The following is a 27899-nucleotide window of genomic DNA, read 5'->3' as shown; positions in this document are numbered from 1 at the left end:
ACATAGCCAACATCTATGAGAGTTAATGTGCTTAACTTACAAATAACCCTAAGGGAATCAATGGGTTTTGATCATGATACCTCCTTCAACTTTTATAGAGAGCATCTACCAATCAAGCTAACCTTGAGTTTCTAGACTCTCTTTGTAAGAGGCATTTGTGGCCTTGAACAATCGGTTTAGTAGTTGCTACATCATATACTTGCATGCTATAACAATTTTCTAGCTTGTTTCCTTGTGTGAAAGAAGTAGGGATAACTCCCAATGTTATTCCAAACATGCACGAGTCCATGGATGGTTCAGACTAGAGCTTTTTGAATGTCTAGGAGACCAAGTATGCTTGACATAACCTTATGTTTTCATAGGTGGCTCCAACAGACCCAATGGGATTGGATCCCAAGACACCTTTGAAATTTTGTACAAGAGCATCTACTGATCGAGCTAACCCTTGGGGTTACATATATATAAACAATCACGTGAATGAAAGTGAAATAACAAGATACAACATCATTCAACCCCTCCAATAGGGATTAAGTCATTGGAAATGCAAAGCCCTTTCTGGAGTAGAAATTTGGAAGAAGTGGCTTCACTCAAAGGATCAAACCACCCTCGATGCGTGAGAGATTTGGGGTTAAGATGAGTCTAAAGTGGCTTAAGCAACATCCAACAATTATATGCGTCATTATTTAACATCATGAAGGTAACAAATAAATATGCATATTCACTAATTGCAAATAACTAAGAATGTTGCAACCACACTAATAAATTTGACTATCATGCCTTATCTTGTAACATTTTAACATTATTGTTACTTCCTCAAAATCACCAACACACCTTGCGTTCCTTGTAAGGAAGCAATAATCACAACAAAACAAGAACATTGTCCAAACACTATAATGCAACACTTCCAAAGGGTAACATAATTTATCTTGCGACATCTCCATAAGATGTAGAGGGGTCCACAATTCGAATGGTGAGGAGGTAAGTTTTACAGTCTCCCCACTCGGTTTCAAGTCCCAAATGAGACATTGACCTAATGTGATAAGGCTAGAAGGGAAAATGTCTCCTTGGATAGGGATCCCCATAAATGTGCTTCAACATGTCTTGACCCTTGCTAAGTCATGAACTATAAGTATATCTAACTTATAGGTTATTAGAAATACTTTTAAATTATAGAAGCATCCTTTAGATTTGATCTTGATCCTAACCTAAACCAATTACAAAGACTACTGGCTAGAAAGAAAACATCTCTAGAGTTGAGATAAGCCATGCACTCTCCCCACTCACGTATAAATCCCATTGAAATTCCAATCTATTGTAATACAACTAAAATGGTAGACACCATCACATAATAGTCCCCTAAAATGGTAGACACCATGAGATAATAGTCCCCTTATATGGGCTTAATAATACCTCAACACTTGCTAAATTACAAGTTACTGATATATTTAACTTTTACACTTTTAAATATATTCTTGGGTAATAATCGTAACTATTTAATTTGATTCCAAACCTACCCATATCAGTTTTATGAATTTCATTCCAATTATTTAAGGGTAAAAAAAACCCACGAAAATCATTCATATAGTAAAATTGCAAGTAAGCTGTGAAATTAAAGTCCGTGCGAAATGGCAAAACGACCATCTCAGCGCCATATGTCCGAAAACGAAACTCGCTTAAGCAGATTAACCGATGATTTTTAGTTGAACTGGTGCTGGTGGTCGTTGACATGGTTAGCATAAGAACCAACTTGGGAGGGTGGGTGTTATGGAAATAATGGGAGGCGATGAAAGTGAAGATGGTCCTCTACATTTAGAGGAAATAGATGAAGAGGCAGAATCTGCCAATACAGAGTTGCCTTTACCCGCTGCATTTTTAGATTTTCTGAAGACAAACGGGATTGATCCTTCCATTTATTCTGCTGCAACTGCCAAGAACATACCTCGCTACGTAAGGTATGCCTCAATACTGCATATATATTTATATCCCCTGCATATTTTTAGTAATCGGGGCATATCAAGTTCCCCTCTTTATTTTGATTGATCAGTCTGCGCAAAATCATCCTTGAACGAATTTGTTGTTTACATTTCATCAGTTGTTGTCAGGTTAAAACGTGGAGTCGAATCCGAGATATGTGAGATTGAGAATGAGATTGGGTTCAAACTCAAGCCTGTACCATGGTTGTCTGGGTTCTTTAGTATTCCTCAACAAGCAAAAATTGCCAGTTCCGAGGCCTATCGAGAGGGAAAGGTTTGAAATTTGAATTAAACTTAAAATTGGAGGGAGCTTACTGTAATAGATACTATCTAGAGAGCGAATAGGTCAATATACCTTTTCTACAATATATTGATCCTTTTACTTGAATGGTTTGTACTTCGATTCGATTAGTTTCAAATAGAACTTGTTCGAACAAAATTTAACATTATATTCTCTCTTGAATCTGATTTGGCTGCCTACCTCTTGCAACAAAACGTTAAAGTAGTAGGGCAGGTGATTTCTGTCTTGCTTTCCAATTGTTTTCCTCCAGCCTGTTTATGCTTTCCATCTATCAGTTCCTAGTGGATTTTATTTTGATCGATTAATAATGTAGTTAATGCAAACCCCCATCCCTAACGCCTTTTCTTCTTGCTTTCACTCATGGTCAAATTATTACATTTGCTTTCAGATTCATAACTTAACTATCTTCATAATGGTCAGTTAGCAGGACATGTGGAGGCCTTTAACTCAGATTGGACGGGTCTCTCGCAGAGTAGTCTGAAACTAAATGTTGATCGTGTTTCAAAAAAAAAGTCCTCGTTGGTTGGGGTAGGAGTGTTTCTAGGCCCATTTGGAACTGTGGTCCTCACTTTTAGTATTGGACTTTGCAAGCTTGCAAAAGGTCAAGTTCCCAGCTCTCATCATGGGACTGAAATTGGGCACAAGCATGGGACTTAAAAATATAATAGTAGAAGGAGATTCTCTCTTTGTAATGATCTCGTTTAAAAACAAAGAAATTCAAGGACTTTGCAGAGGAGACAGGTTTTCCTCAAACCAGTTTGTGGTTATTGGATTAAACCAATTTAGAAATAAGAGTAAAGTTTATTGATAAATTGGCAAATGATGAATTCTCATGGCTAGTGTAATGACACAAGAACAAGCTTGTGCACTTCCGCGAGGAGAAATGACTCATTATATCAAGGAAAGAAGGATGTCAAGGCACATATTGGACCACAAAATGGGGTTGCGTGGATCGTGCAAGGCTTTTCTTGGTGTAGAGCTTCCCTTGCCTAGGAGGCGCTTCGTGATTCATAACCTTCATGCAGTTCTAACTCCTCCTTGCCCTCTACTCTATTAAATAGTTGCTTCCTCCTTGCTCCCTTTGCTCTATTTCTTGGTCTTGTGGTTGTTATGACTCACCACCCCTTGGCCTCTTTCTCCTCTAGAATGCCCTCATCACCAGTGTTATTTTTCCAACTTCCATCTCATCTTGACATACAATGTAAGTTGTTCCCAATTTCCCATGATTAAGAGTTCAGTCACTTGTTTATCATCACCACTGTTGTTATTCTGACTTCCATCTCATCTTGACCTACAAGTGAGGTGTTCCCATTGGCTGTGATTAGAGTTCGATCACTTGTTTATTCTGGTAATGTGATCCACTCGATTGTTCTTGCCATTTAATTCTTAGCGACAATGGGGTCCATTGTCAGTGACAATCAAGGGATGCTCTCAAATATGTCATCAATAGAGTGTCACATCTCCACCAAGCTAGTGCCAAGTTCTATTGAGGAAACTACAGGGATTCCTATGCAAAAAGCTTGTGTAGTTGTAGTGAACTCCTTGAGATGCTTGATATATCACTCTTTATCAGTTGAGCGAAAGATCTCTCATGTATTAGTTGTTGCTAATGTTGAGATTTGTAGCTTGGTAGGTACTCCAAACCCTAGGCTAGAAGGTTTTGGAAGAATGGGCACACAATATGGTTTGTGGGCTTAAAACCCTAGCTGGGGGTTTTGTACCAAAAGATGTGGGGCCAAAACCATGAAGAGATTTTGGCACTTAGCACATGGAGAATGTAGGGTTTCCTTAAAGGAGTAAGGAGCCATTTTAAGCACCATGAGATGCCTTGTAAAAATGAAGATATTAATTTATTATATATTTGTATGGGAAAAGGAGCTCAAAAGAAGGGTTGGCTTAACTTAAGGAAGACCTTAGGTTGGGCTAGACGTTGCCATAAGGAAAGATATAAATATAGATGAGGAGGAGCCTCATTCTCACATCCAAGAGCTCAACATCATAGAAGGAGGTATGAGGCAGCCACAGCCTAAGATCCTCTCTAGATTTGAGGGCCGCAGAGGTCCGTTGTTGTGCAGGGAGCCGAGCTCTATGACAACACCTTGAAGAGGGGTGAAGATCCTTATTTTTGGAGGTCACGAGTTCAGGTTGCTAGTTCAGCGAGGGCTGCATGTAATGAAGGACCAACACGAATCTTTGGAGAGGCTTTAGCCCTGTTTTGAGGATTATCAGTCACCCTAATCAAAGAATTGTTGCTCAGTTCCAAGGCAGAGAAGAGGGTTGCAAGCATGTGAAGTTTGATAAGGGGGTTTGATAGGTTGGAGGGTTGTTTTAGAGGACCTAAAACAACAATTATAGTGGACAACAGTGGTACATTCTAAGGGCAAATTCATCATCAACAGTTGCACATATGCCAAAGTCAAGAGAAGCAACAAAAGGTTGCAGGACAAGGCATGTCATATTCTTGAGTTGATGTGATTTGCTAGTCGATGTTGTCCTAGTTTAGGACAACTGGTGGAGCAGCCAAAAGAACAGGTGTTAGGAGGGTTGTAGTGGCTTGCTCCAAGCCCTAAGTACAACTTCTTGAAGGACTAAGAAGATTGTTAGAAGAGACAGAATTGGGTGAGCTCAGGATTGATTTTTGAAGGGCAAAGAGAGGAGGTCAAGGGAGCAGATCACATCGAGCCAAGTTCATTGTTGGAGAAGGACATTTTGCAGTGATAGGTGGCAACCCTCCGTGCCGTAAGTGTGTCTTCATCGGGCAGTACAGGAAGGCACTAGTGGGAAGTTGTCCCTAAGAAGTTGTGTCAGTGGGCAACTGAGAGTTGTTCACAGACGAAGTTGTGAACAACTCAACAGGAGTCTCGAAACGGACTTTCAACCATACCCATTTGCTCTTTGAACTGAGTAAACTTAGCTCTTCCGAGAACCTTTGTGAGTATATACTATATAGGCCACCTGCTCTCTTGTGGGGACATAGTGTAGCTATACTGCCCCACACTGAACACAATCTCTGATAAAGTGACAACGAATACCTATATGTTTCGACCAATCATGAAATACTGGATTTTCAAAGAGTTTGATATAACTTTGATTATCGTAGTAAACCTTGGTCGCTTCCATCCTTTTTCTGAATAAGCTCACAAGCAATTTTCTGAGCCATATGGCTTCACACGTAGCTGTGTTGGCTACCATATATTCTGCTTCTGCTGAGCTCAGTGCTATTGATTTATGCTTCCTGCTGCACCAAGATATCATCATTGATCCAACACTAAAGCAATACCCTGAGGTACTTTTCCGGTCTATTGAATTACCGGCCCAATTTGCATCAGTGAACCCATTCAAACTGACATCCTCCCCTCGGGAGTACTTCAACCCATATCCGACTGTTCCGTGTACATACCTAAGAATGTGTCTTGCTGCTGCCCATTGCACCCTTTTTGGTTCCACCATGAACTGACTAAGAGTGTTAACAACAAAACAAATGTCTGGCCTACTGTTGATTAGATACATAAGCAACCCAATGAGCTGCCTGTACAAGGTGGGATCTACTTCCTTGGCTTCTGATGCATCTATTTTCTTCCAGTTGGTGATCATGGGAGTAGCCATGGGTCGGCAATCCTACATTCTGAATCTCTTCAGAATTTCTATAGCATACCTTCCTTGTCCAAGGAAGATCTCCCCATTCTTCTGCCAAACTTCCAACCTATGTCACAAGGTTCGTCGAACTTTAACCTTGAGGTTCAAATTTCGGCGAACCTTAAAAAATGTTGAAGTTCGGCGAACCTCATAGCCATTGACCAAGTCCATAGATCAAAACTCATAACTTCATGTTACAACTCAAGCTTCTAATTCATCCTTGCAGTTTCCATGTCTGTGATAGCATTTTTGATGTTTAATGTTGATTTCTTAATATTTTATCCTATATTTCATTTTAAATTAATATATGTAGACGAACCTAATGGCGAACCCCATCAAAAAATTCGAACTCAAACCGAACCTAATCATTGTGGAACTCGAACTCGAACCCGAACTATGTGACATTGCTTCCAACCCCAGAAAATAATGCATCAATCCCAAGTCCTTCATGTCGAATTCAGCTTCAAGATTCTTCTTGCAATCCTGGATGAGCCTGGATGACCCAGTTAGGAACAGGTCATCTACATACAATACCAAAATAAGTGGCTCATTCTCTACCAACAAATAGTAGAGATTGGGATCAACATCACTCTTGACAAATCCCAACTGCTGCAAGTAACTATCAATCCGACCATACCATGCTCTGGATGTCTGCTTGAGCCCGTACATGGCTTTCTTTAACCTGCAAACATGAGTCTTCTTCTCATGAGTTTCGAAGCCTTCAGGTTGTTTTATATACACCTCCTCTTCTATCACTCCGTTCAAGAATGTTGTCTTGACATCCATCTGGTGAATCTCCCATCCCATTTGAGCTGCTAGGGATATAACAGATCTGATAGAGGTGTATCGAGCAACTGGGGTGAAGGTTTCTTCATAGTCTATTGTTTCTTTCTGAGCATACCCCTTTGCCATGAACCTTGCCTTGTACTTCTCTATACCGCCGTCTGCAGCATACTTGATCTTGTAGATCCATCGTGATTCTACAACTAATCTATCTTCTGGTCTAGGTACTACTTCCCAAACATCATTCGTCATGATGGAGTTGTATTCTTCCACCATGGCATCCACCCATATTTGGTGTTGAACAACTTCCTGAAAGCTAGAGGGTTCTTCAACCTGAGCTACCAAAGCCTGGTATTCATCTGGTTGTCTATGCTGCCTCTTCTCGGCTCTGGGAGCTCCAACAAATGCCTCTACGTCCCTCAGTGTGTGCCGTACTTCTCTGCTGGTTCTACCACTGGTGGTGGGAGGCTCAACCAACTCTTCCTCCTGATCCCGAAGTTCCATCTGTTGAGAATCATCTCCTTCTGAGGAGATACTGGTGTTGGTCACTATACTCAATCCAGGTGTATGCCCTCCTGCCTGTTCTCCTTGCTGTCTCTACTGCTCTTGGACTAACGAAACATCTCCTGACCTAAGTCACATGACACGAGGACACGAGACACGGAGGACACGTAAATACGAGTATTCAATACGAAACGCAGCGACCTGGGAACAGGACACGGGGGACACGTTTTATATATATTTAATAATATATACACACACCAAAATATAGTTTTTTTATCCATATTAAATTGCAGGCTGCAGCTTATCTAATCAAATTAAAATATAATTACTTCTCAAAGTTCATAGTTCACTTTAAAAAAATAAATAGAATCAGAATTTACTATTTAGAAATTAGAATGTGATATGCTTGGTCTTGATTCTTGAATATTCAATGTTCATTGTTCATGTACAACTTACAAGCACATAAATAGTTTATTAGTACACCAATCATATATAATGATTAATCAAATAATATATAAAACGTGAAGTTTGAACACAATTTATGGGTTTACGGGTCGAATGGTTTTCTTGAATGCTGAATGCTGCACAACACAATCAACTCCACACTCTGCTCCAAACTCAGTTCAAACAACAGCTCCACACGACAGCACACGAAGAAAAGAACCCGGAAAAATCCATTCCGTGGGCTTTAAACTACACAATTTAGTGGGGTACGTATTCAACCGGAGGAAAAAGGTTAGGGCAACGTTTTCGATCAACAAAATACGCGTTTTCCAGATGAAGGACACGACGAAAACCTGAGAATACGTTTTACGTTTTACAGGACACAATGAAAAACGTTTTCGACGCATTTTAGGGCCGTTTTCGTGTCTGGCACATTAAATACGGGACGCAGGACCTTGGAGGACGTGTCCTGTGACTTAGCTCCTGACTGATCTTCTGCCGGCATCTCACGAGATTTCTTGAAATCTCTGTCCTCCATGAACTTTTCATCCCATCTTACTACACTCTTCTTGTTGTCATGAATGTAGATTCTATATGCCTTTGAGGTCTCGCTTTATCCTACGAGATACCCCTTTTCTGCAGTTTAATCTAGTTTACTGCGCTTCTCGTCTGCAACGTGACAATAAGCCACGCTTCCGAATATCCTGAGATGACTGACTTCTGACTTCTTCCCTTTGAAAACTCCTTCGGGCGTTCTCTTCCCTAATGCTCTATGAGGAGTTCTATTCTGGATATATACTACCGCGTTGCAAGCGTCTGCCCATAGATACCTAGGTAGATCCTGACCATACAACATAGCTTTGGCTGCCCCAACAAGGGTTCTGTTTTTTCATTCTGCTACTCCATTCTGCTCCGGATTTTATGGAGATCTCCACTCTCTTTTGATGCCCTCCTTTGTGCAGAAACCTGTGAAGTCTTGTCTGTATATTCTCCACCATTATCTGAACACAGTACCTTTATCTTTTTCCCTGTCATATTTTCAACAAGAGCTTCAAACTCTTGAAAACGATCAAAGACCTCATCCTTAGTCTTTAAGAAATGGATCCAGGTTTTTCTGGAGTGATCATCGATAAAGGCGGCAAAGTATTTGCCACCACTAAGAGCCCTTGTGGACATAGGACCGCAAATATCTGAATGTATTAATCCTAATACACATTATGCTCTATTGGTACTTCTGGAAAAAGCTGCTTTAGCGTACTTCCCTAGCACACATCCTCTACATAGGTCATCATGTTCACTACGAAGGGATGGTGCCCCTAAAATAGTCTCTCTAAGCACCTTCAATGCTCCATGGTGTAAGTGCCCCATTCGCCTGTGCCATAATTCATTTTGCTCCTTCTTACCATTACAGTTGCTGCCTATCAGTGCCATTGGTGATTCGAGCTGCAACACATACAACTTGTTGCTTCGAAACCCAATTTGCTTTTTCTTCTTCTAGCTTGGATGCTTGATGTATACTTTCTTTCCCATGAAGTATACATCATATCCCTTGTCCTGTAACTGGGACATTGAAATCAAGTTCATTCTTAATCTTGGCAGATGTAGAACATTGGTGGCTCGGATGTTGGTCCCTGCTTTTGTCTGAAATGCTATGGTGCCTCTCCCTATTGGATTACATTTCGTTTTGTTTCCTATAGTTATTTGGAAGTCCATTTGTTCTTCTTGATAACTCGAGAAATGTTCTCGTACTCCAGTCATATGAGCTGAAGCCCCGCTATCAATGTACCAAACATCCGCTAACGCTGAATTTGCTAGGCATGCGAATTCTTCATCTAATCTGGTAGATAAATCTAAGACACTTTGAGTATCCATGTTGTGCCAATTTCTAACGCTAACCTGTCCCAAGAATTGTTGTAGGAAAAACTGCGTCCCACTTGAGACAACCCTCCTTGCTGAATCTTCTGTTGCGCTGTTCCTTCTACCACTGAAAAATTTCAATTGGAAGGACTTACCTCTCTGTCGACTCACTCAGAGAAAGTTTTCCCACGAAATCCAATCTCCTTGGCTTGAACTGCACAATCCTTTGGGAGATTCGAATTTCTGCCCCTGCAGGAATTTCAAATTCCCTTCTCCTTTCAACGCTGGGTCCTCCGACTTCTTTCTTCTGCTTCCCTTTAGCTCCGATACCATGTGAAAATTTCTAAAGAGAAATCCTACTGCAGTGATTAATATTATTTCCTGTACTTACTATCTCAGAAATAAGTTATCCACAATATTCTTATGGCAAATATCGAAATATATTCTACTGCAGTCTTCACAATTAAAACATCACAGAAAGTAAATGTAAGGAAAAATACTGGCACAAATACAATCACAATGACACAATTAGTTTTGGACAATCGTCCTTGGAAAAAACCCAATGTGGGAAAACCGGTGTAGTAGATGAGGGTTTTATTATTCTTCAGAAAATTCTCATGTACAAATTACAACCAGCAAAATAGGAATGAGAAATGTTATAGACACTTCTTGACTAAGTTCTACCCCAGGTGAAGCACTTCTTCTTCCCCAGAATCCTTCTGATCCTCTTTGCGTCAAACTGCCCTCCTTGGCTCAGCGTCAAGTTGCCCATGCAAGCTTTGTGTCAAACTGCTTCTGTGCTGCCTCTTTCTGCATCACCCTGTTCCTGCTCTACATCTTGCTGCCTTGCACTCTCTGAATATGCTAATGCCCTCTCTCTCTTTCTCACCTGCAACTCTCCCTCTGATTCAATTTTCTCTTTCCGAACTTCGACCAGTGAGAAAATTGATCTTACTCGGGTAACTGAGTATCTGCCTCTAGTGAGTTCTCCGAGTGCCCATCAAGTCTCCTCTTATAATCCTCTCATTGATCAATCAACGGCCCAGATTAGATTCTAATCAATGGTTAGGATCATTTGACTTGATCTCTGCCTTCTTCTAGAAGTTCCACCCATAGTTTAGATTAATATCCATTAATTATTTTAATTTCCTAAGTTTAGACTTAGGGTCCCATTAAAAATAATTAATTCTTTTAATAAAACTATTTCCAGTTGGAATTTCCCAAAACGATTTTTGGGTATTGGAGAATGCACATTTCTAAGCCTTCCTGCAAATTTTGAGGCCTAGAGCACATCCGATGCTATCCCAAATCAACAGATGAGACCCCTTGTGAATAAAGGGATCAAAATCAAGAGAAAAAGAATTCCCTTGTGAATAAATGGACAAAAAATGATTGATGGAGTTACAAATGAAATCCCTTATAAATGTTGGGATTATTTTGGCTCTTTGAGAGGTTTCATTGGTCAAAATTGATGGTTTTGCAAGGTAGAAGATTATAGGTCTTCTTTGGGTGCTCCGAATCTTCAATGTTAACAAAAATTCGCCAACATTTCCCCTTGTAAGCATGGACCTGCTAAAAACCAGTAAGCTATTAACTTCAAATATGATGGAAATGAGTCTAAAATACTTTATAAATATTTGCATGTGTTAGCCAAAATAAACTCAGTAAAATTCTACAGCTAAACTACTAAATTCTTACACTAATTAGCTAAGAAAAGGTCAATAGAACTTGGTCTTTTCTCAGCTAATAGCCTAATACAACTGCTGTCAGGACAATTGTGATTTTAGAGGCTCTAAATTCCAGATATAACAATGTAGCTCCAAGAAATTTGAATAGGATTTTAGAATTTTATGAGGAAGGAAGAAATAAATTTTGGGGCCTTTGAAGTTCTCTTGAAATCCTTTTGATGTCCTTTGGAGTCACTTGATGTGAGTAAGATTAGTGCTTCTTAGTAGGCTTGAAGATGGGTGGTTCACCCAAAAGATTCCCCAACTAAAAGCTTGAGGCAACCTTGTAACACACTTACAAAATCTTGCAAGACAATATTAGTAGCATAGGTGGTGACTTACACAATGACAAGATTAAACATGCTATTCAACCGAGAAATGCATGTACTAATCAAATCTAGAATGTAAGCCAACAAAAAGGTAGTAAACACTTACTAGCCTTCTCCTTGGACAACCATGCCCCTACTAGGGCCTAGGTTACAAAATTGAAAGCAATTCAAAATATGAACATATACAAAGTTACCTCAAATAGCTCAAGCACACCACACAATTCTTGACGCCATTTGACCTCCAAAGTCTTTCTTTATTGATAGATATGAAACAATTGCAAAGTAATACCAACAACAATTCCCCAAGCTCAAGCTTCCAACATTAGCTTGCAATGAGAGAGGGGGTTATAATATAGAAGAATGAGAGCAAATCCCAATGAGGAAATGGTTTGCAAGTGTCCAAGTTGACGATGATCCCAAGGCTAGATCGAATTCTCCAAGTGGCCAAGTGACAATCCCAATGCCAAGTTGAGCTGACCAAGTGGCTGAGACATCTGTGCGTGTGGGCTGCTAAGTGGCAGTGCAAATTTTCAAAAGACTGCATGAATCTCCTTGAGGAAAACAGGTGTAATGGAGGGGGAGTCTTGTCCACCTAACTTGCAGATAAACTCCACATGGATCAGCCCTCAACCGTGTGCACAAACAACTGTCCAAAGAGGCCTACGTGGACTGTCAAATCTGGGCAGCGTATGATCTTGTAGAGGCTGTGTGTAAACAGGTGGAGAGAGGCGAGACAACCCCCAATAAACTCTGTGCTAACTCAGCTCTCCAATCAGTTGACTGATCATGTATTAAAGGCTGAACTCATCCGTCAAATCCGTGCCCACTAAAGGAAGATACCTCGGCCTCCACATGTGCAATTCGACCTTCTTAACTGGCTGGTAATGGGCAGCAAACTTGATCCCCTTAGGTGGTCTCCAAGTCACCATTCAACTCATTCTTATTCGACAAATCACTGCACTTGACTAGTGGTGACCTTTAGTCAACTCAAAACATGCTTCTGGGCTGTCCATAGTTATTTAATTTTGAATTTTCTTGTCTTTTTCCTCACTTTTCTAGTAAAAGTGAATTTTGGTGAGGAAAAATCAATTATTTGCACCCCAAAGTGGGTACTAGAATAATGTTGGTACTCTGAGTATGAATTTTGAGTACTCACATGCCATACAACATTTCCTAGTGCCACTTTTTAACTTATTACATACAAATTAATTAAAAATTCCCATTTTGCGGGAAATTTTTAATTATTAAAAAATCCTAAAAATACCTAATGCAATTCCATAAGACTCTAGATAATGCCTAGCATGGTAATATACATTGACCCTAGACTTAGAAACACACTCAAGGCCCAATTATTAAGATGCACTCCAACTTTGGAGGTTATGAGTGAAAAAAACTCAGTTATTTATCGCTCAAAAGCGAAAATAATTTATCAAGCGAAAAAAAACACTCTAGAGCAACTTCCTTAGTAATCAGGTCCCAAGGGTCTAAGCCTGTTACATAAGTTCATCATGCTAGTGTCATTTTATACAATTCCCCCTTCGGGGTATGAATTTGCATAGAAGAAGAGAGAGAAGATAGAGAGAAAGGGGCAAAATTGCCCTGATGCCATTTGAACTTCAAAAAAATTTATTGGTGCCCTATCCATTGGGCAATGAAGTCTAGTTCCTTGCTATGTACATCTGACCAGATAACACAGAGTAACCCCTACATCTAAGAATCACGAGATACATGAATAATTGTTCTATGAGAGGGATGTAAGCTGGTGGCGACCAAGATTATGTAACTAAAGAAAAAACACATGACTTAAATAATGACTGAAGATACTTTATTTAACTCCTAACACAAAATTACTATGGGATGTAAAAGACATTATGATATGGCCTTTAACTATGTATACACTTACATATTGTAGTTGCCTTACCTAACATGTTTGCCCTTCTTATAATTGTAAATTGTCTTTCTTCTATACTTAAATTTCAAACTTCCTAGGAATGTCGACATCATGAATCTCTATCTAAAGCTTTGCTCTTTTATATGTTATATTTCATTTTTTTTTTTTCTTATTTTTCAAATGTCAGTGGAAATAAATTTTCTCTGCTTTGACTGTTTTTTCAGATTTATGGAATGGATGCAGCATCTGGAGCTGCTGTTTTGGCTTTGGATGTCTCTCCTGGAGAACATGTCCTTGATCTGTGTGCTGCTCCGGGTAAAAATTTCACTATTATAAATAGACTTTCTAACGTTCTACCCTTCGATAGCGTTAGGGGGTTTCCACCTATGAACTTGGGATTTTGTTCCTTGGTTTCCTTCCGATTTTCTCTGCTTTTGTCTTGACATCGGAGAGGAGTTGTCCAAGTCCTATAGCTATATCTATGCAGGTTGAGTTGCATCTATTAAGCTCCAAGATCAAATGCAACATTTGCTTTCTTTAGGGACATCTTATATACAGGCTTTGATAACAGCTTTTATTGTTGTAATGATGAGCCTTTTCATGTCAGATCTTATTTTGGCTTTCCTTCCCTTTTTCTTTACTTCAAAAGTTCAAAACCCTTTGAAGAGGACTTAGCCGATGGTCCTGTTGTCTACTCCTTCCTGTAAGAATCATCTAGATTAAAATAGCCATGGGGCAGAATACCCCTTCATGCTCTTTAACCACAGTAAGATCAGGAATCCAATTATTGACTATCTAATGGCGTTCTCTGATGACCTTATCTTATAGATGGCCAATTCTAATGGTCAGAAGCTTTGTGGCGGTGTCACAATTTGGTTGTAGCTCCATTCTACCTTTGGCCCACTCACCAGTCGCTTTAAATGTGTTTTATTTTTCAATTTTTTTTTTTTCAAGGTTTAAAGCCTCAATATGTAATCAGCTGTGCTAAAAGTTAAAACTTTTGTCTGCCACTTGTTGTTTACAAGTATGCACATCGGTTGAGAGTGTCTTCTTATCTGGATGTATTTTTGCTTTTCCTCTGATGCCTAATGTACACCTCCGAGTACTGTTGCAAATTTGGCCACCTTACTCGAAAGATAGCTGGCTCCCTTTAAATGTATTACAAATACAAACTGTTCTTGGCTAAAGATCAGCATTCAGACCTTTTGTGCCTATCTTTATTGAATTTTTCATACTGTCTACGTTACAACTTTAGTTTTGATGCAATAACAGAAGGAAGAGCAATAAATTAATGGACATAATGCATGTACAGTATTTAGAATTATTACTGACAATATATCTGGGGAGGGAAAAAAATATTAAGGTGGCAAGTGCATACTTGTAATGGAAATTGGTCTTCATCTGGACTCAGGGCTGGTGGGGACCATGTTTGGGGACAAGATGAAGTCATTTGTGCCACAATTGGTGAAATCGCAAATAACAGTGTAGAAAATCCATGAAATTCTGATCTGCTAATATGAGCAATCTGAAATAATTTTTTTCTCACAAAAACACAGAATTTCTCTACTAGACACAGTGGAATAGGAACAGAAATAAAAGAACAGTCACCCAATTCAAAAACACAGAATTGTCTAGGGAATCTAACTGGGAAAACCCTCTGCTTGTTTAAGAAATTTATTGATAGAGAAACTGAGCAATTGATCCCTACAAAATACAACTGTTTCAATCTGAAAGACACACTTGTCTTTCCTGCTTGATCTAAGCTTGAAACCGTTGTAAGACTGCTGATCTCTGCTGCCCTTCATCAACCTGTGCACAAGCTTCTTTTGCACACTTTTCCTCTTACAAGATCCACGTACAAACTCGTGCTTTCTGTTGCTTGGTTTCACCAACTCATGCTCACCAAAAGAATGATTAAACTTGTGCCTTCGTTCCTCCTTTTAAAGGCAATTCAAATGGCTAAAATTAGTGAGTTTTTTTAATTAAGGAATGATTTTGTGATTGATTGAGTTAGCATGAGTTAATTGCTCATGCAACTCGTCCTATTTCAAGTCAACCACTTGAAACTCAATCACTTGTGTTTTTCCTCAATCAATTCACACTAGAAAATCAAGAACTTGACTTTCAATTTCAACACATCAGTTAACTGCATCCTAACTCGTCCTAATTTTTAGGGACTGATTCCTAAATTATAGGAACTCGAGTCATGCACAAGAAGGAACTCGTTCTGGTTCCTATGATTAAGGCACCAATCAAGGAACCCTTTGCTCCTTAATATTTTTAACAAACAGCATATAGGCTGACCTAGGCATATAGTAATGCTGAAATACTAGTATATAGATAGTAGATACCCTATAAATTCACCTTTTTTGTCATAATTTTCTAATTTTCATGTCAGTACTCTACAAATGCATGTAGTTATTATATGACTATCACAAGTAAAACAACATCTTACATAAGGAGTCTGATAGTGTGATTAATTTCCATAATTTTATTTCTTTTAAACATAGTCTGGATGAACTTTCGCTCCATAAAGGATTTGTCCTCCTTTTTGGCTGTAGCAAGTTAACAACCTCTTGTGTGGAGGAATTTGGACTCTGTAATTGGGAAACCTGCATATTTTTGGCTTTTTGGGCAGTGACTTAAGTCAAACGTGCAATGAATTACATCCTCATTTTGTTGGCAACACCTGCATAATTTTTGGACTTAGTGAAGTCTCATCTTTCTATTGGATTTTGGCAGATAGGTGGTGTTGTTTATGGCTACTTCTCCATAACCTTGTTGGTCCTTTTGCATGTAGCAGGCCCATTTCTGGTTCTCCTGCACACATTAGTCCCAAGATTTGCTCCTACAACAATTTCCCAGCGTTTACAGATATTGGGAATGTTCCTGCAAAGTCTAGTAGGCCTTGTGGAGGGGTACTCTATAGGGCAATCACTAGACCAAGTGACAACAATGAGGTAGTAGCCCACTATCACCACAACTACTACCCCCTGCTCTTTATAGATTTTCAACATTGGGAGGAGTCCCGGTAGGTAGGTCACCTAAGAAGTTTTCTATGCTTAAAGGTGTAAGGTGACTAAAAGGCTTCTAGAGGAAGGGCACAATTTAGGTACAAGGCTCCAACTATGAAGAGGAGGCAGTTCATTTTCCTTAGAGAGGCGAAATTGGGGCAACACAAGACATAGGGTTTGATTGATATGTTGTGAATCGGGATGGTCAAAGGTCGAGGTGCCAAGAAAGGGTTTACCACAATGAATTTCAACAACGTTATGGCACATGAAACCCTCAAGTTAAAGCTATAGCCAAATTACTAAATTAGTGTTTTATCCTATGGCAAGGGAAATTATGGATGAAAATGGAATGAATGCCCACGAAGGGGAACGATTTTGAGGAAACCACTACAACCCTCGATGTTTAGACCTTCCGAGACCAATAATTCTCCCTTCCTAGTCAATTCGCACTAAGCCCTAGTTGGCTGCTTGGCCTTAAGAGGGCTGAATATGTGAGAGAGAGAGAGTTAAAATTTATGGATAAAATTTGATTTGATCACCAACAATGGATGGCCAGTGCCTAGTCCTAGGGTTGATGGAGTCTATGGATTTTTTAGGTTGGCTAAAATTGTAAAGGAGTAAGGATTTTTTGATGACTTAGCATCAAAACCCGAACTATTACCTTTGTGAGGGATCAAAATTCACTTGGGAGAGCTACTGTAAGATCACCAATGGAATTGTAATTTACATATCATATAATGAGTAATGCATGCAATAATATGACCTAGCTTCCATAAAATTGATATTCAACAAAATTAGGTCACAATATTTAGCCTAGATCACCAATTTATTCCATACATTAGAGTCTAGAGATGAAATCAGAAATTTCCAATAAAAAGGCACTTACAAGACAATATGCATGTACAATCCAATCATTGATCCAAGGCAACTTCTCCAAAGACAAGAATATAGCTCCAAGACAAAATATGCTCCATAGATCACATCTCTCCAATAGGTACAAGAGGCCGAAATTCTCAAGTAGAGAGGCCGAATTCACAAGTGATGATGATGAAAATGAAACAATCCTCTCCTCTATTTATATGAGGACGATAAGTCTTTTATTAGCCTAAGAGCCCCTAATAACAAGTTAAAATCACAATAGAACCTTGGGTTACAGGCCAACCCAACTAGCTTAGACATAAATGCAAATGAAAGCCCACATGTGTGAGTCGCGAGGCTTCATAAGGCTGATGTCATCCATGAAAGGAGCACCAAGTGTCGGGCGTTGAGGCTTTTGAGTGACAATTGTGGTGTAGAATCCTCTAAAAATCATCATTTGAGGGTTGGCCCTCAAATCTCCATCAATATCCCTCTGTGGTCCCAAAATCCACTCAGGGTACAATAAGGTGGTCTCCTAGGTCTCCAACTACCCATAATGTCCATCTTTGCTCCAACATTGAGGGCTTTCCAAGTGCTACTAGCCCTCCCAAGTCTCTGAAGGCAAGACCATCCTCATCTGGGCCATGAATCAACTGCCACTCTTCAGAAGGTGCTAAGGCTAGCCTGGGGGCATGCTGGTCCAGGTGTATCATCCCGAAGAATCGTCAAATGTAGCGCAAAGTGGCAGAAAGTCCTCGGTGAAGGAGGTGCCCAATGGTAGGTATGATGTGCTGCTATTGCTCGGAAACCCAAGGTTCTCAATGGTTCACCTGTGGGTGCCAATATACATCTCTGGGGCCTGGGTACTTGTGGGTAAAGTGCCCAGATCATGGGCTGCTGAACCACCTGACAACTGGTTGACACGGTGAATTTTCGCTAGGCCAACAAAGGGAACCAACCCAATCGCAGACCCCAATTAGATCCGCTTTCGTTTGGAGTGGCTAGTTCCAACGGGTTTTAAAGGATCCCGTAAACTGTTATAGGTGTTGAAAGATTGCTTCTTGGAGGAAGACTTCAATTAAATCAACAAAATAAACAACTAACCTATATGTATTAAGTCCTATCTACACTGATTCTACCTACTTATGCTAGTTCTAACTATTCTAATCTATCCTGCAGGAGCGTAATAAAAGAGATTAAACATCATATATAGATTCCAAGTCCAAATGAATCAATTACTGAATTCACCGATGAACAAGACTGTATTTAAGCTTGATTGCAATCTAATTATTCATACAAGAATACACATTCCTGTTCCTACAAATAAAAATTGCAACTAATGTTTAATATAGCTTCGAATCGGAGGCCGCTCATGAGTTAACCATGATAACGAATTATATTCGAATAACGAAGACTAGTCATAAGCTGTTTGTTCTCACTGTGCACAAAAACAAAACATATATATCCTCATGCTAGTCACAACACCCTGATTCCAAACATAAAAAAGGAAGATGAATCTGAAAAAAGGCTTCTTCTTGACTGAAACAGTCTTCCTTATTAGCATAATAAAATCGACCCCTCTTCTGCCAAAAAAAAGTCCATTACCGATATCCAGAGGTAATACTTATGCAGCAAGACAATTGACCCATGGCCTTCCGTGACTTTCCACCTTCCTATTCTTTTCAATATACGAATTACAATATACAAACATAGAACGGTTAATGAAACCGCTGACACGTTGAGGCCACATTTGCTGGAGTGTTTTATTTCCTAGAGGAAATGAATGGATCCGACGGAAAGAAGAATGACTGCAAGCCATCTTTTCGCACTTGTATCGACTGAACGTTATTCCCTATTATTTCTTGAAGGAAAATGAAGACACTGCGCTCATCATCGAACATCTGGCATGATTTAAGGCGTATCTGGAGGTAACAACAGCTTGATGGATCTGCGCTCTCAGGAGTACCTCCACTTAACATAGAGTATGCCTCCATTATGCACTGTGGCGGTTTCATATCCCTTTCTTGCGGAGTATGTCTTTGCATCTCGAAGAATTCTTTAGAGTTTAGCTATATGTTGTCCATGTGTATTTACCTCTCTATGACTATGATTTCATTTTTCAAATCAACCGAGTATTCCGGCCAATGATCAACAATGACTTCGTACTCATTCAGAGTTTCTTCGATGTGTTCATACGTGTCTTCGACAGATTGCGAGGTAGAGTGCTGTGTGGTTTTTTCCGTCCATCGAGCCTTATCAAACTTGCACATATCCAATAGACGAAGGCATTTTTCTAGGATCCACAGAACACTGTACATATGAAACAAATCTCTGAGCCCGTTCCTCCTTTTCTTCTCTTGGTCCTCGCCTGTAGAAATAATTAACATTAGCTATGATTATGAGAGATATGATAGAAACGCCCAAAAACAAACCTTGCCTTCATTAAAACTTTCATAAAGAGACAGACTCTGTAACTGGGAACTCTGTGAGTCCTTCGGGCTCTAAATCTCAAGAGGGCGTGGTGATCTTTATTTGGTCACGGCACAATGATGGCTCTAAACTTGCTAGGCGATGGGGAATTGATGATTAAAGCAAAATGGATAGCCATGCGATGAAATGGTTAAAGTCTTTCAGCGCGGTGGTGATGCATCTCTTTCGAATTTTACTTTCACTTATTCACATTCGGTACTGTGAACTGAGAGCCCTCAAGGCATTTCCCCGAAATCTAGAGTTCAGGCATCAGGGGAGGCATTAGGGGAAGCGATCACACGACGATCTTGGACTCTTACTATCTTAGGCGAGTTTTCAACGCCGGACATGATTCAACCTTCAGGAACCTTTAGGTTGATTCCACGAATTATAGTATCAAGCATTTCATGACACTCTTCAGACATGCACAGTCACAGTTTCCATTTTAATCTCAAAATGTATTGCAACCATAATTATTAAACCATTGAATGATTCAGCTTTGAAGACATAATGCCATCTGACAACTCCAGTTATTATTCAGAGAAATGAAAGATCAAACTTCTTAGGGGACCCATTCAAAGTTGCCCCCAGAGCAGATTTTGAAAGGGTGGTGGTTGCGGTCATAACAAACTCTAAAAGTGGCTGTTCCTTGGAGGGAACAGCAAAAAACACTCCAAAAAGGTGCTGTTCCCTGGAGGGAACAACAAAAAACACTCGAAAAAATGTTCTTCTTAGGGAACAACAATAGTTACTTGTGGCCACAACACAACCACAACATAAAGTCTAGTGAAAGCAACCAGTCATCAGGGACAATAACCATTTCTGCATCTAAGTGAACCAAGTTTGAATGTAAAAGGCTATTTAATACTTCAAATAAGGCTTCCCTTCCAAAGTTGGGGCCTTGAACTCGCAACGGTGTTTCCTCCCTAGTTAGGAGTTGCTAAAGGACAACCCTATTCAGTGTTTCCAACCCCTAAAGGGAAGTAATATTTCCTCAGTCCACCCTTCAATCGATAAGTGTTAGTGAATAATGATGGTACGAAGGGGAGAAGACTTCATGGCCAAGTGCCATGGTTAAAGGGACCAACATGATGGGGATCCACATCCTGAGTGTATAGATGTGAAGAGGGAGAAATCGTGGATGCATGAGTTACTAACTCAGCCTTTGTTTTTCCACCCCTGTTGTGCACCTTTTACTTTTGCTTGATTTTTTCCTTGTATTATTGCTCGTAGCTCAAAGGGTTAGAGCTTGCTTTGAATGATGTATAGCAGTTGTATTATCCCTTAAGGATGAGTCATTTCATTGCTCATCAGGGTTGGGACATGCAAGGGTTCCTTTTATTATGTAATGGAGCAACATGTGCTTAGGAACCAGGGGATGGCCATTACGAGTGAGGTAGAGCTCATGCTAGACTTTTGGCCATGTGCTAATGTGTATGTCTTGACCATCTTTTGCATTTTGATATTCTTTTATTTTATTTTGTGGCCAGAATATGATTTTTCCTTTTATTTTAGCCACATCAACCTCGCAGGGCAAAGTTTTGGGCCCTACCCAAGTATGTGGATATACAGGTGCCAAATCCTAGAGAACCAATGGTCAGTTGAACCTAAAGAATGGAGGGAGAATATGGTCTTATAATGTAAGATGGAAAGTGGTATGGAAGAGGAATAGACGGAACTATGCTATCTCAATTGGGGCTTCCCAAGTAGTGCCCCTCCTTTACCCATTGGGTCATTAGCGAAGGTGCCACTAGACTAGGGTTGAAGTTTAACCCCCCATTTAAGGTGAGAACAAGATGACAATCAAAACCCCTCTTTCTTCCAGGTCACCCCATAATCCATATCAAATGCCCAAATACAAACAAATATAAGCACTTGATTGCAAAATGAACAAAGTAACTTTTGATCAAAATCCCACCTTTGTCCATGTGTTCTTGCTGAATCAGTGAGAAGCATTTGACTGATGCAGGTGGTGGAGATAAAATGACACTTCGTCAGCCAATGGTGGTTGTCAGTGGTTGCATGGCTAGCTGGCTAGATGGGAGAATTTTTTTCTCCTATAGGGTTACTCATTTTGACAAGTAACAGGGAAAATGACAACTTATTTTTATTTTTTTAATCATTCTAGGTTTATGCACCCTTTTTGGGGACTAGTATGATAAAATTGTGATACATGTTGGATAGATTCTCCTTTCATGATGTTGTGATACTAGCGTAGATCCATCTTAACCCCAAATCTATTAAGCAGTAGAAGGATAAAAAAGAAACCCAACTAACTGCTCGATGCTTACATTGGGTCCAAATGGATCTATGCTAGTTATTTTTTTCTTAAATAAGTACTGATGCTTTTATAGAGTATGGATGCTAGTTTTTTTCCAAGGAAAAAAACCGTAATTTTATTCAACTTGAAACAAGTAACAAAATTACATTTTGTATATGCCTTAAGGCATTTAGAAAGATAAGCCTCTCAACTTACGAGCAATAAGAAGGGAGGATAATAAAATTACATATAAAAATCGAAGTTAAGTGTGATGATAATCATTTAAACTCTCCTTTTTGCCTTTCTTTTTCTAGACCTTTTGCCAACCCCCAGGGTTGGGGTCAATTGGTACCAATGCCAATTCATTAGCAGATGTCAGTGGGGGAGTTTCTTTGTTTGAATTTGAACTTTCAGAGATATGTGCTCTCTTAGGACTCCAAGTGCATGAGGTAGAAAAGAAAAAGAAAAACTTGGCAATTCAATTAGAAGAATCTATTCAAAAGTACAAGGGTGAAGTCAGTGGAAAGCAAAATAAACTTGATGCAGCTCTAATTGGAATCAACAGGCTTAAGGAATGGCAAAAGGAACATTTGCAGGATGTTGAAAAGAAGGATCATATTATTGAAATTGACTTCAGTCATCTGGTAAGAAAACTAGAAGAAGAGAACATCTATCTGGAGACCAAGGTTGAAGAAGCCAAAAGCACTGAAGACGAATAGAAATGTCAAATTCAGAAGAAAGAAGAAGATTGCATGGAACAAGAAGAAAAAATTGTTTCATTAAAGGTTGAAATTTACAAGTTGAATAAAGGGTTCAAGAGTACACAGACTTTAGATGAGATTCTTAGTTGCCAAAGGTCTCCATGCATCAAAACAGGTATTGGTTATATGGGTAAAACTTCATGCAAGGGAGACACAATCTCCAAAACTTTGCAGAGCAAAAAGCTTGATTGCAAGATCCCTGAGAGGCCAAATCGAAATCCAAGAAGTAATGCTGAAGTAATCAAGGAAAAGGAACAACAAAACGCTGTACCTCCTCCAAGAAAGAATGTCTACAAAAGATCATCAAGACAAGACATCTCATCCAGGTACCCTAGCATGTTTAATGGTTATTGTTTTTCATGTTCTAACTTTGGGCATATGGCTAGGGATTGTAGAATGTATGATAGGGATGATTATCAAGGACATTATCAAAACCCTAGAAGTAGGGTTACAGGAACTCAAGGCAGATATTCCAATGGCTTTGTCAGCAAAAAGTATATGTCAGTAGCTCTATCATTCAAGCTCAACATTGAATGTTACAAATGCCATAACTATGGGCATATAGCTCACGATTGTAGGTACAATATGGAATCTTCCATGAAAGACAACCCTAATATCAGGTATAAGAAGGTTTGGAGAAGAAAGCAAAAGCAAGAAGATTAAGTGATTGAAAAAGTCTCTGTAGTCATGCTTTCGGGTTTTGTCAAGTCAAAAGGTCACGATGAATCTCCAATGGAAGATGTCAAGGTTCAGGATGATATGGTCGAAGAGCTAGCTCATACGTTATTCTGAACAATCCAGCTTGTTGATTCACTGTGAATGTTGAAGAGGGGGAGTCTATGTGGCAGTGGTTGCACTTTTGAAGATCTATTCTTTTGACAGGTTGACAATTGGTAGATGTGAAGAAGTCATTAGAGCAGTGATCAACATGGTGGATAGATTAGTCAACTTTTTGGAGAAACATGTTTGAAAAGCAAAGTCATGGACACAATTTCAGATGGACTCATGTGGACTCATTTGGAATCATCTGTGCCAACCCGTGTGAAGCATAGCATGTTAGGGGGAGTGAAGCAATTACAAGAAGACATGCATTTTGCAGGAACTTAGAGGAAGATTTTTCATTAGGGGAGTAACCCTTTGCCATTGATGTCAAAGGGGGAGAGGCATGGAGTTAGGAGGAGCAGTGATCGTAGAGGGAGCATGTGTTGCCATTAATGACTAAGGGGGAAATTGTTGAATGGTGTTGTTATTGACGCCAACGTTGGCTCTAGAACTCTCTTAATATTTGTCTATATTGCATTGATTGAAGCTCCAAATGACAAGAAGCCTTGGAAAACCCTAGAAGCCCCGCTTTTGTTGACAATATGACATGGTAAATTATGATATTTGGATTCAAGGTCACCTTCGTTGGATTCTCCTCGTCGTGCCGATTCCAATGATATATGGCTCGTCACAAGATTCCTCACAGTTTGAAAGATATGCCAAAATTAAAGTTAATGCCCCCATCTTGTGGTCAATGTTCCCAAAAGGAGGTGATGTGGCAGTGTATCATTAGCTAGCAAATCATGAAGTCATGTGGGATTTTCATTGAAAAATTTAATCAAGGCTAAATTATTTTATGGAGCGGTTTAAAAATTTAAATTCAAATCAAAATGTATTAAATATGGGGTTTTGCCTCCAACAAAATTTGAAATTTAAAAATCTTCCTCCAAAAGCAAGTAGGCATGCCTCCTAAAAGGCCTCCAAACTTCTTTATATAAAGTTCAATATAAACCTCCAAGTGTGAGTCTAAGAAGTAATTCACATTCTTGAAATCTCAAGTATTTGCGGCCTTGAAAAGTCTTGAAATCTGAATTGAAGGTCGACTTTTGAAGACATTTTTGGGATTATGGTTTATATCTTAGGCATGGTTTTCGCTGGTGTTTTTGAATGTTTTTTGCAAGTGTTTTTGAAGTAATTCACATGCTAAACAAGGGATCATGCTATGCTTTTTTGCCCCTTCTTGAAGATGATCTAGTGAGAGTCCATTGAAGGCCCTATTCGGCCTATACTTGTGATGCAAATTTGAAGCGGTGATTAAGGAAGACCTAGAGCAATGCCTGAGGGTTTCGTTTTGCCTGTGACTTTCGATCCTTTTGTTTATGAGCATTTTCTGAGGCTGAATTTTGTGAGCATTATTATGGTGTTATCTTCATTGGACAGGAATTGGTTTTAGTGGACTATTCTTACAAAAGTATGTGCTTGTCTTCAAGTTAAACTCACATTGATCTGGAGTGAAGTTGTCTTGCAGCTAGTGTAATCGCATATATCTAAATCCATGTGGATCTTTGTCGCTATCCTATAGCATGTGATGAACCGGGTTCATTGAATGAGAGCGATTGGGAATGCCACCTATAAAGTGTGTGGTAGCAGATATGGTGTATGCACGATTTGAATTGTGAAGTGTATAGTGCGCATTGTGTGAGTATATTAGAGCAATAAGCTAATGCATAGAACAAGCACTGAGGGATCTTAGAAACTAGCAGATGCTTTTGAGAGAACCTATGGATCTCCATGGACAGATAAGCGTAGAGTCAAAGAATGGAGGAAGCATCGAGGGTGGGCACTATCTAAACCCGATGGTGCCGAGCAGCGTAAAAGTCACAAGGACGCAGTGCGTAAGGACCCATCTATGAATGTTAAAACAAAAGACCAAATAATTCTCGATGTACAGGTGTAGTTTAATGACCCCGAGGGTTTGGCTGTCTTCACCTTCAATATGCAACGACAACTTGTGAATGTGGCTTTTAGAGCAGAAGGATTTGACCCCATGCTTTCCTCCTCGTGCGTGTCTTCTTCCTCAATTTTATTTTTGAGTATGCTCTCTTATATCATGTGGGGTTAAACAAAGTGAAGGTGCTGCAAATCTTTGTGCAAGAGTAAGGGTAGTAAAAAACCATAGATTTCAAGGTGATTGGTCGTTTTGCTATGGGCCAATTTTTCCTAGGTTTTTTTCTTCGAAGAGTCTGATCGTTTCTTCCTAGTAGTCAACAACATTATGGCATGAGAGTTTGTATGCCAGTATTTGATGAACGACTACTACACTCGACGCTGATGAAAATATTTATGGGTCAAATGTTCTAAGAAATGTCTATACAACATTAAGTGTGAGGGCATTATTGTAAGGGTATTTGTTTTGAGAATATTCTTGCGATTGATATTAAGTCAATAGAGGGTTGAGAGCAGAGATAACATATACAATTTGAGCAGAACTAATTATGCAGATTGCACATGATAGTATAGCAATGACATCAGTTTTATGATAATGTATATGACTTAAGCAAAGCTATTGTGAGCAGTAAGATAGAGTGAATCCAGTGGTTGACAATATTTGGAAAGTTAGGGTTTGACATGTTGTTTCTTTTGTGTGGCTGAAGTTGTGATTGAATATTGATGATGTTGCCAAGGGTTTATTGCAAAAGTAAATTTGGCCAGGTAACTAGATGTTATTGTTCCAGTGATGATGAGCAAAGAATTAATTACTTCATATATGCTACTAGGGTTTGATTGATAATGATATATGTTGCAACATGTTTTCTACCAAAATATGTTAGGGTTTGACCAAGACATATATGTCCTAAGCAGAGTTATTAAATATGTATGTTGTTAATCATTGACGGTAAGAGCATTGTTGAATTAGGGCTTGACTAAAATCGTTGTGTAGTATGAGCAAATGATGTGTGCTAGGGTCGACAATGGTTGTTGAACTAGGGTTATGTCAGAATTTATATGGTTGGAGGATTGATGACAGGTTGATGACTTGAGTAGAGGATTACTTAGTAATTGAACATCATTGGCATTGAAGCAGATTTGTTTGGGAATAGGTTGTATTGCAGATTGATTTTGTATTGTTATTGAGCACAGGTGGATCTGGTTTGAAAATTGTAAAATGTGGTCTGCCAATGTGAGTTGAAGGTTGGAGCCTTCAGGGCAAGTTGCAACTTGTTGAGCAGGGTGGCATGGTGGTGCAAGGGCAGGTTGGAACCTGCACAGGGTGTTGGAGCGTTCTTCCAGTAGGAGATGGTAAAGCCAGGGAGTTGGAGCGTCCTTACAATTGGGCCTGGTAAACCAGGGCATTGGAGCGTCCTTCCTGTTGGAGCTGGTAAATTTGGTGTTGGAGCATCCTTTTAGTTGGAGCTAATAAATTTGGAACTTGGAGCTTCATATTGATGTAAATCATTGAAGACAAATATTAAGAAGAATTGGGTGGTTTTTCTCCCGGAAGGGTTTCTGTAATATCCCAATTTTGATTTCCGCATTAGAGGCAATTTTGGAAAGAGGGGACATTTTTGATTTTGGAACTTAAGAGAAAAAGGGAAAACTACAGCTCTAGTGGAATGTGGGGGCCACAAGAAAGAGAAATTCGACCCAAGGAGGGAACTCACACTCTTGGAGGAGAGAGAAAAGAAAAGGAAGTGTGAGTTAGGAGAGAGAGAGAGGGTGGGGACCACAAGGGGAGAAGAGGCAAGAAAATTATAAATAGAGCTTGAGGGCCTCACTTTTGGCATCTTGGATCATTTTAACTTTAATCACTCGTTCTCTTGAGTTGCTAAGCCAGGACAACCCGTGTTGTTTAGGGATTTCCCAAGCGGGAATTCCATCCTCATTTCGGAAAACTTCGAGTGTCTCCCTAGTGAAGCAATTTGGGGAGCTCAATTCAGAATTTCCATTAGGCATATTTACAGTCATTTCCTTTAGTTGGAGTGAGTCTCACTTGGGCATAGGAGAGAAATTTATGGCTCTTGAAAGGGCCATCCAAAAAGGGAATTTGGGCCAGCCAATTAGTAAATAATTCTTCCACAAAGAAGGCTGAAGTTTCTTGTCAACTTGTAGGTCTGTTAGTGAGGCATTTGGGAGAGTTGAGCTGCTCCACTTCTTGGCCTTCGCAGGGGCTAATTGGGCATTGTTATGTAGTCACTTGGGCAAGGAGAATCTGTGGTGTGGCTACGAAGGAATAAGGGAACTTTGGGAGGAAGCAACCTGGTGGGAAGGAGATTTTATAGAGAGATTTGGAGCATTTTGTAGTAGATTTCATCTACAGTGAGTTTGCCAG

At 39.6% G+C, this 27899-nt stretch overlaps 1 protein-coding gene across 3 annotated transcripts in view; it reads left to right on the top strand.

Moving 5' to 3' along the window:
* Nucleotides 1-1652: 1652 nt before the first annotated feature.
* LOC149228208 (S-adenosyl-L-methionine-dependent methyltransferases superfamily protein) overlaps nt 1653-27899 on the top strand; it is a 178772-nt gene continuing 152525 nt past the window's right edge. For 2 of the 3 annotated variants that reach the window (XR_016247847.1, XM_089378101.1), the window contains exons 1-3: nt 1653-1952; nt 2103-2247; nt 13670-13760. Coding sequence is in view for 2 of the 3 variants with exons in the window: in XM_089378101.1 (XP_089234227.1) it covers nt 1765-1952; nt 2103-2247; nt 13670-13760 (424 nt within the window). In the remaining variant the exon portion in view is untranslated. The remainder of the gene's footprint in view (nt 1953-2102; nt 2248-13669; nt 13761-27899) is intronic. The other variant, XM_089378100.1, reaches the window with a different exon arrangement.

The sequence above is a fragment of the Pinus tabuliformis genome, chromosome J, assembly GCF_031772625.1.
Source record: "Pinus tabuliformis cultivar Carrire ecotype Pingquan chromosome J, CPIR1, whole genome shotgun sequence".
NCBI lineage: Eukaryota > Viridiplantae > Streptophyta > Pinopsida > Pinales > Pinaceae > Pinus > Pinus tabuliformis.
This window is presented reverse-complemented; position numbering and strand designations above follow the sequence as displayed.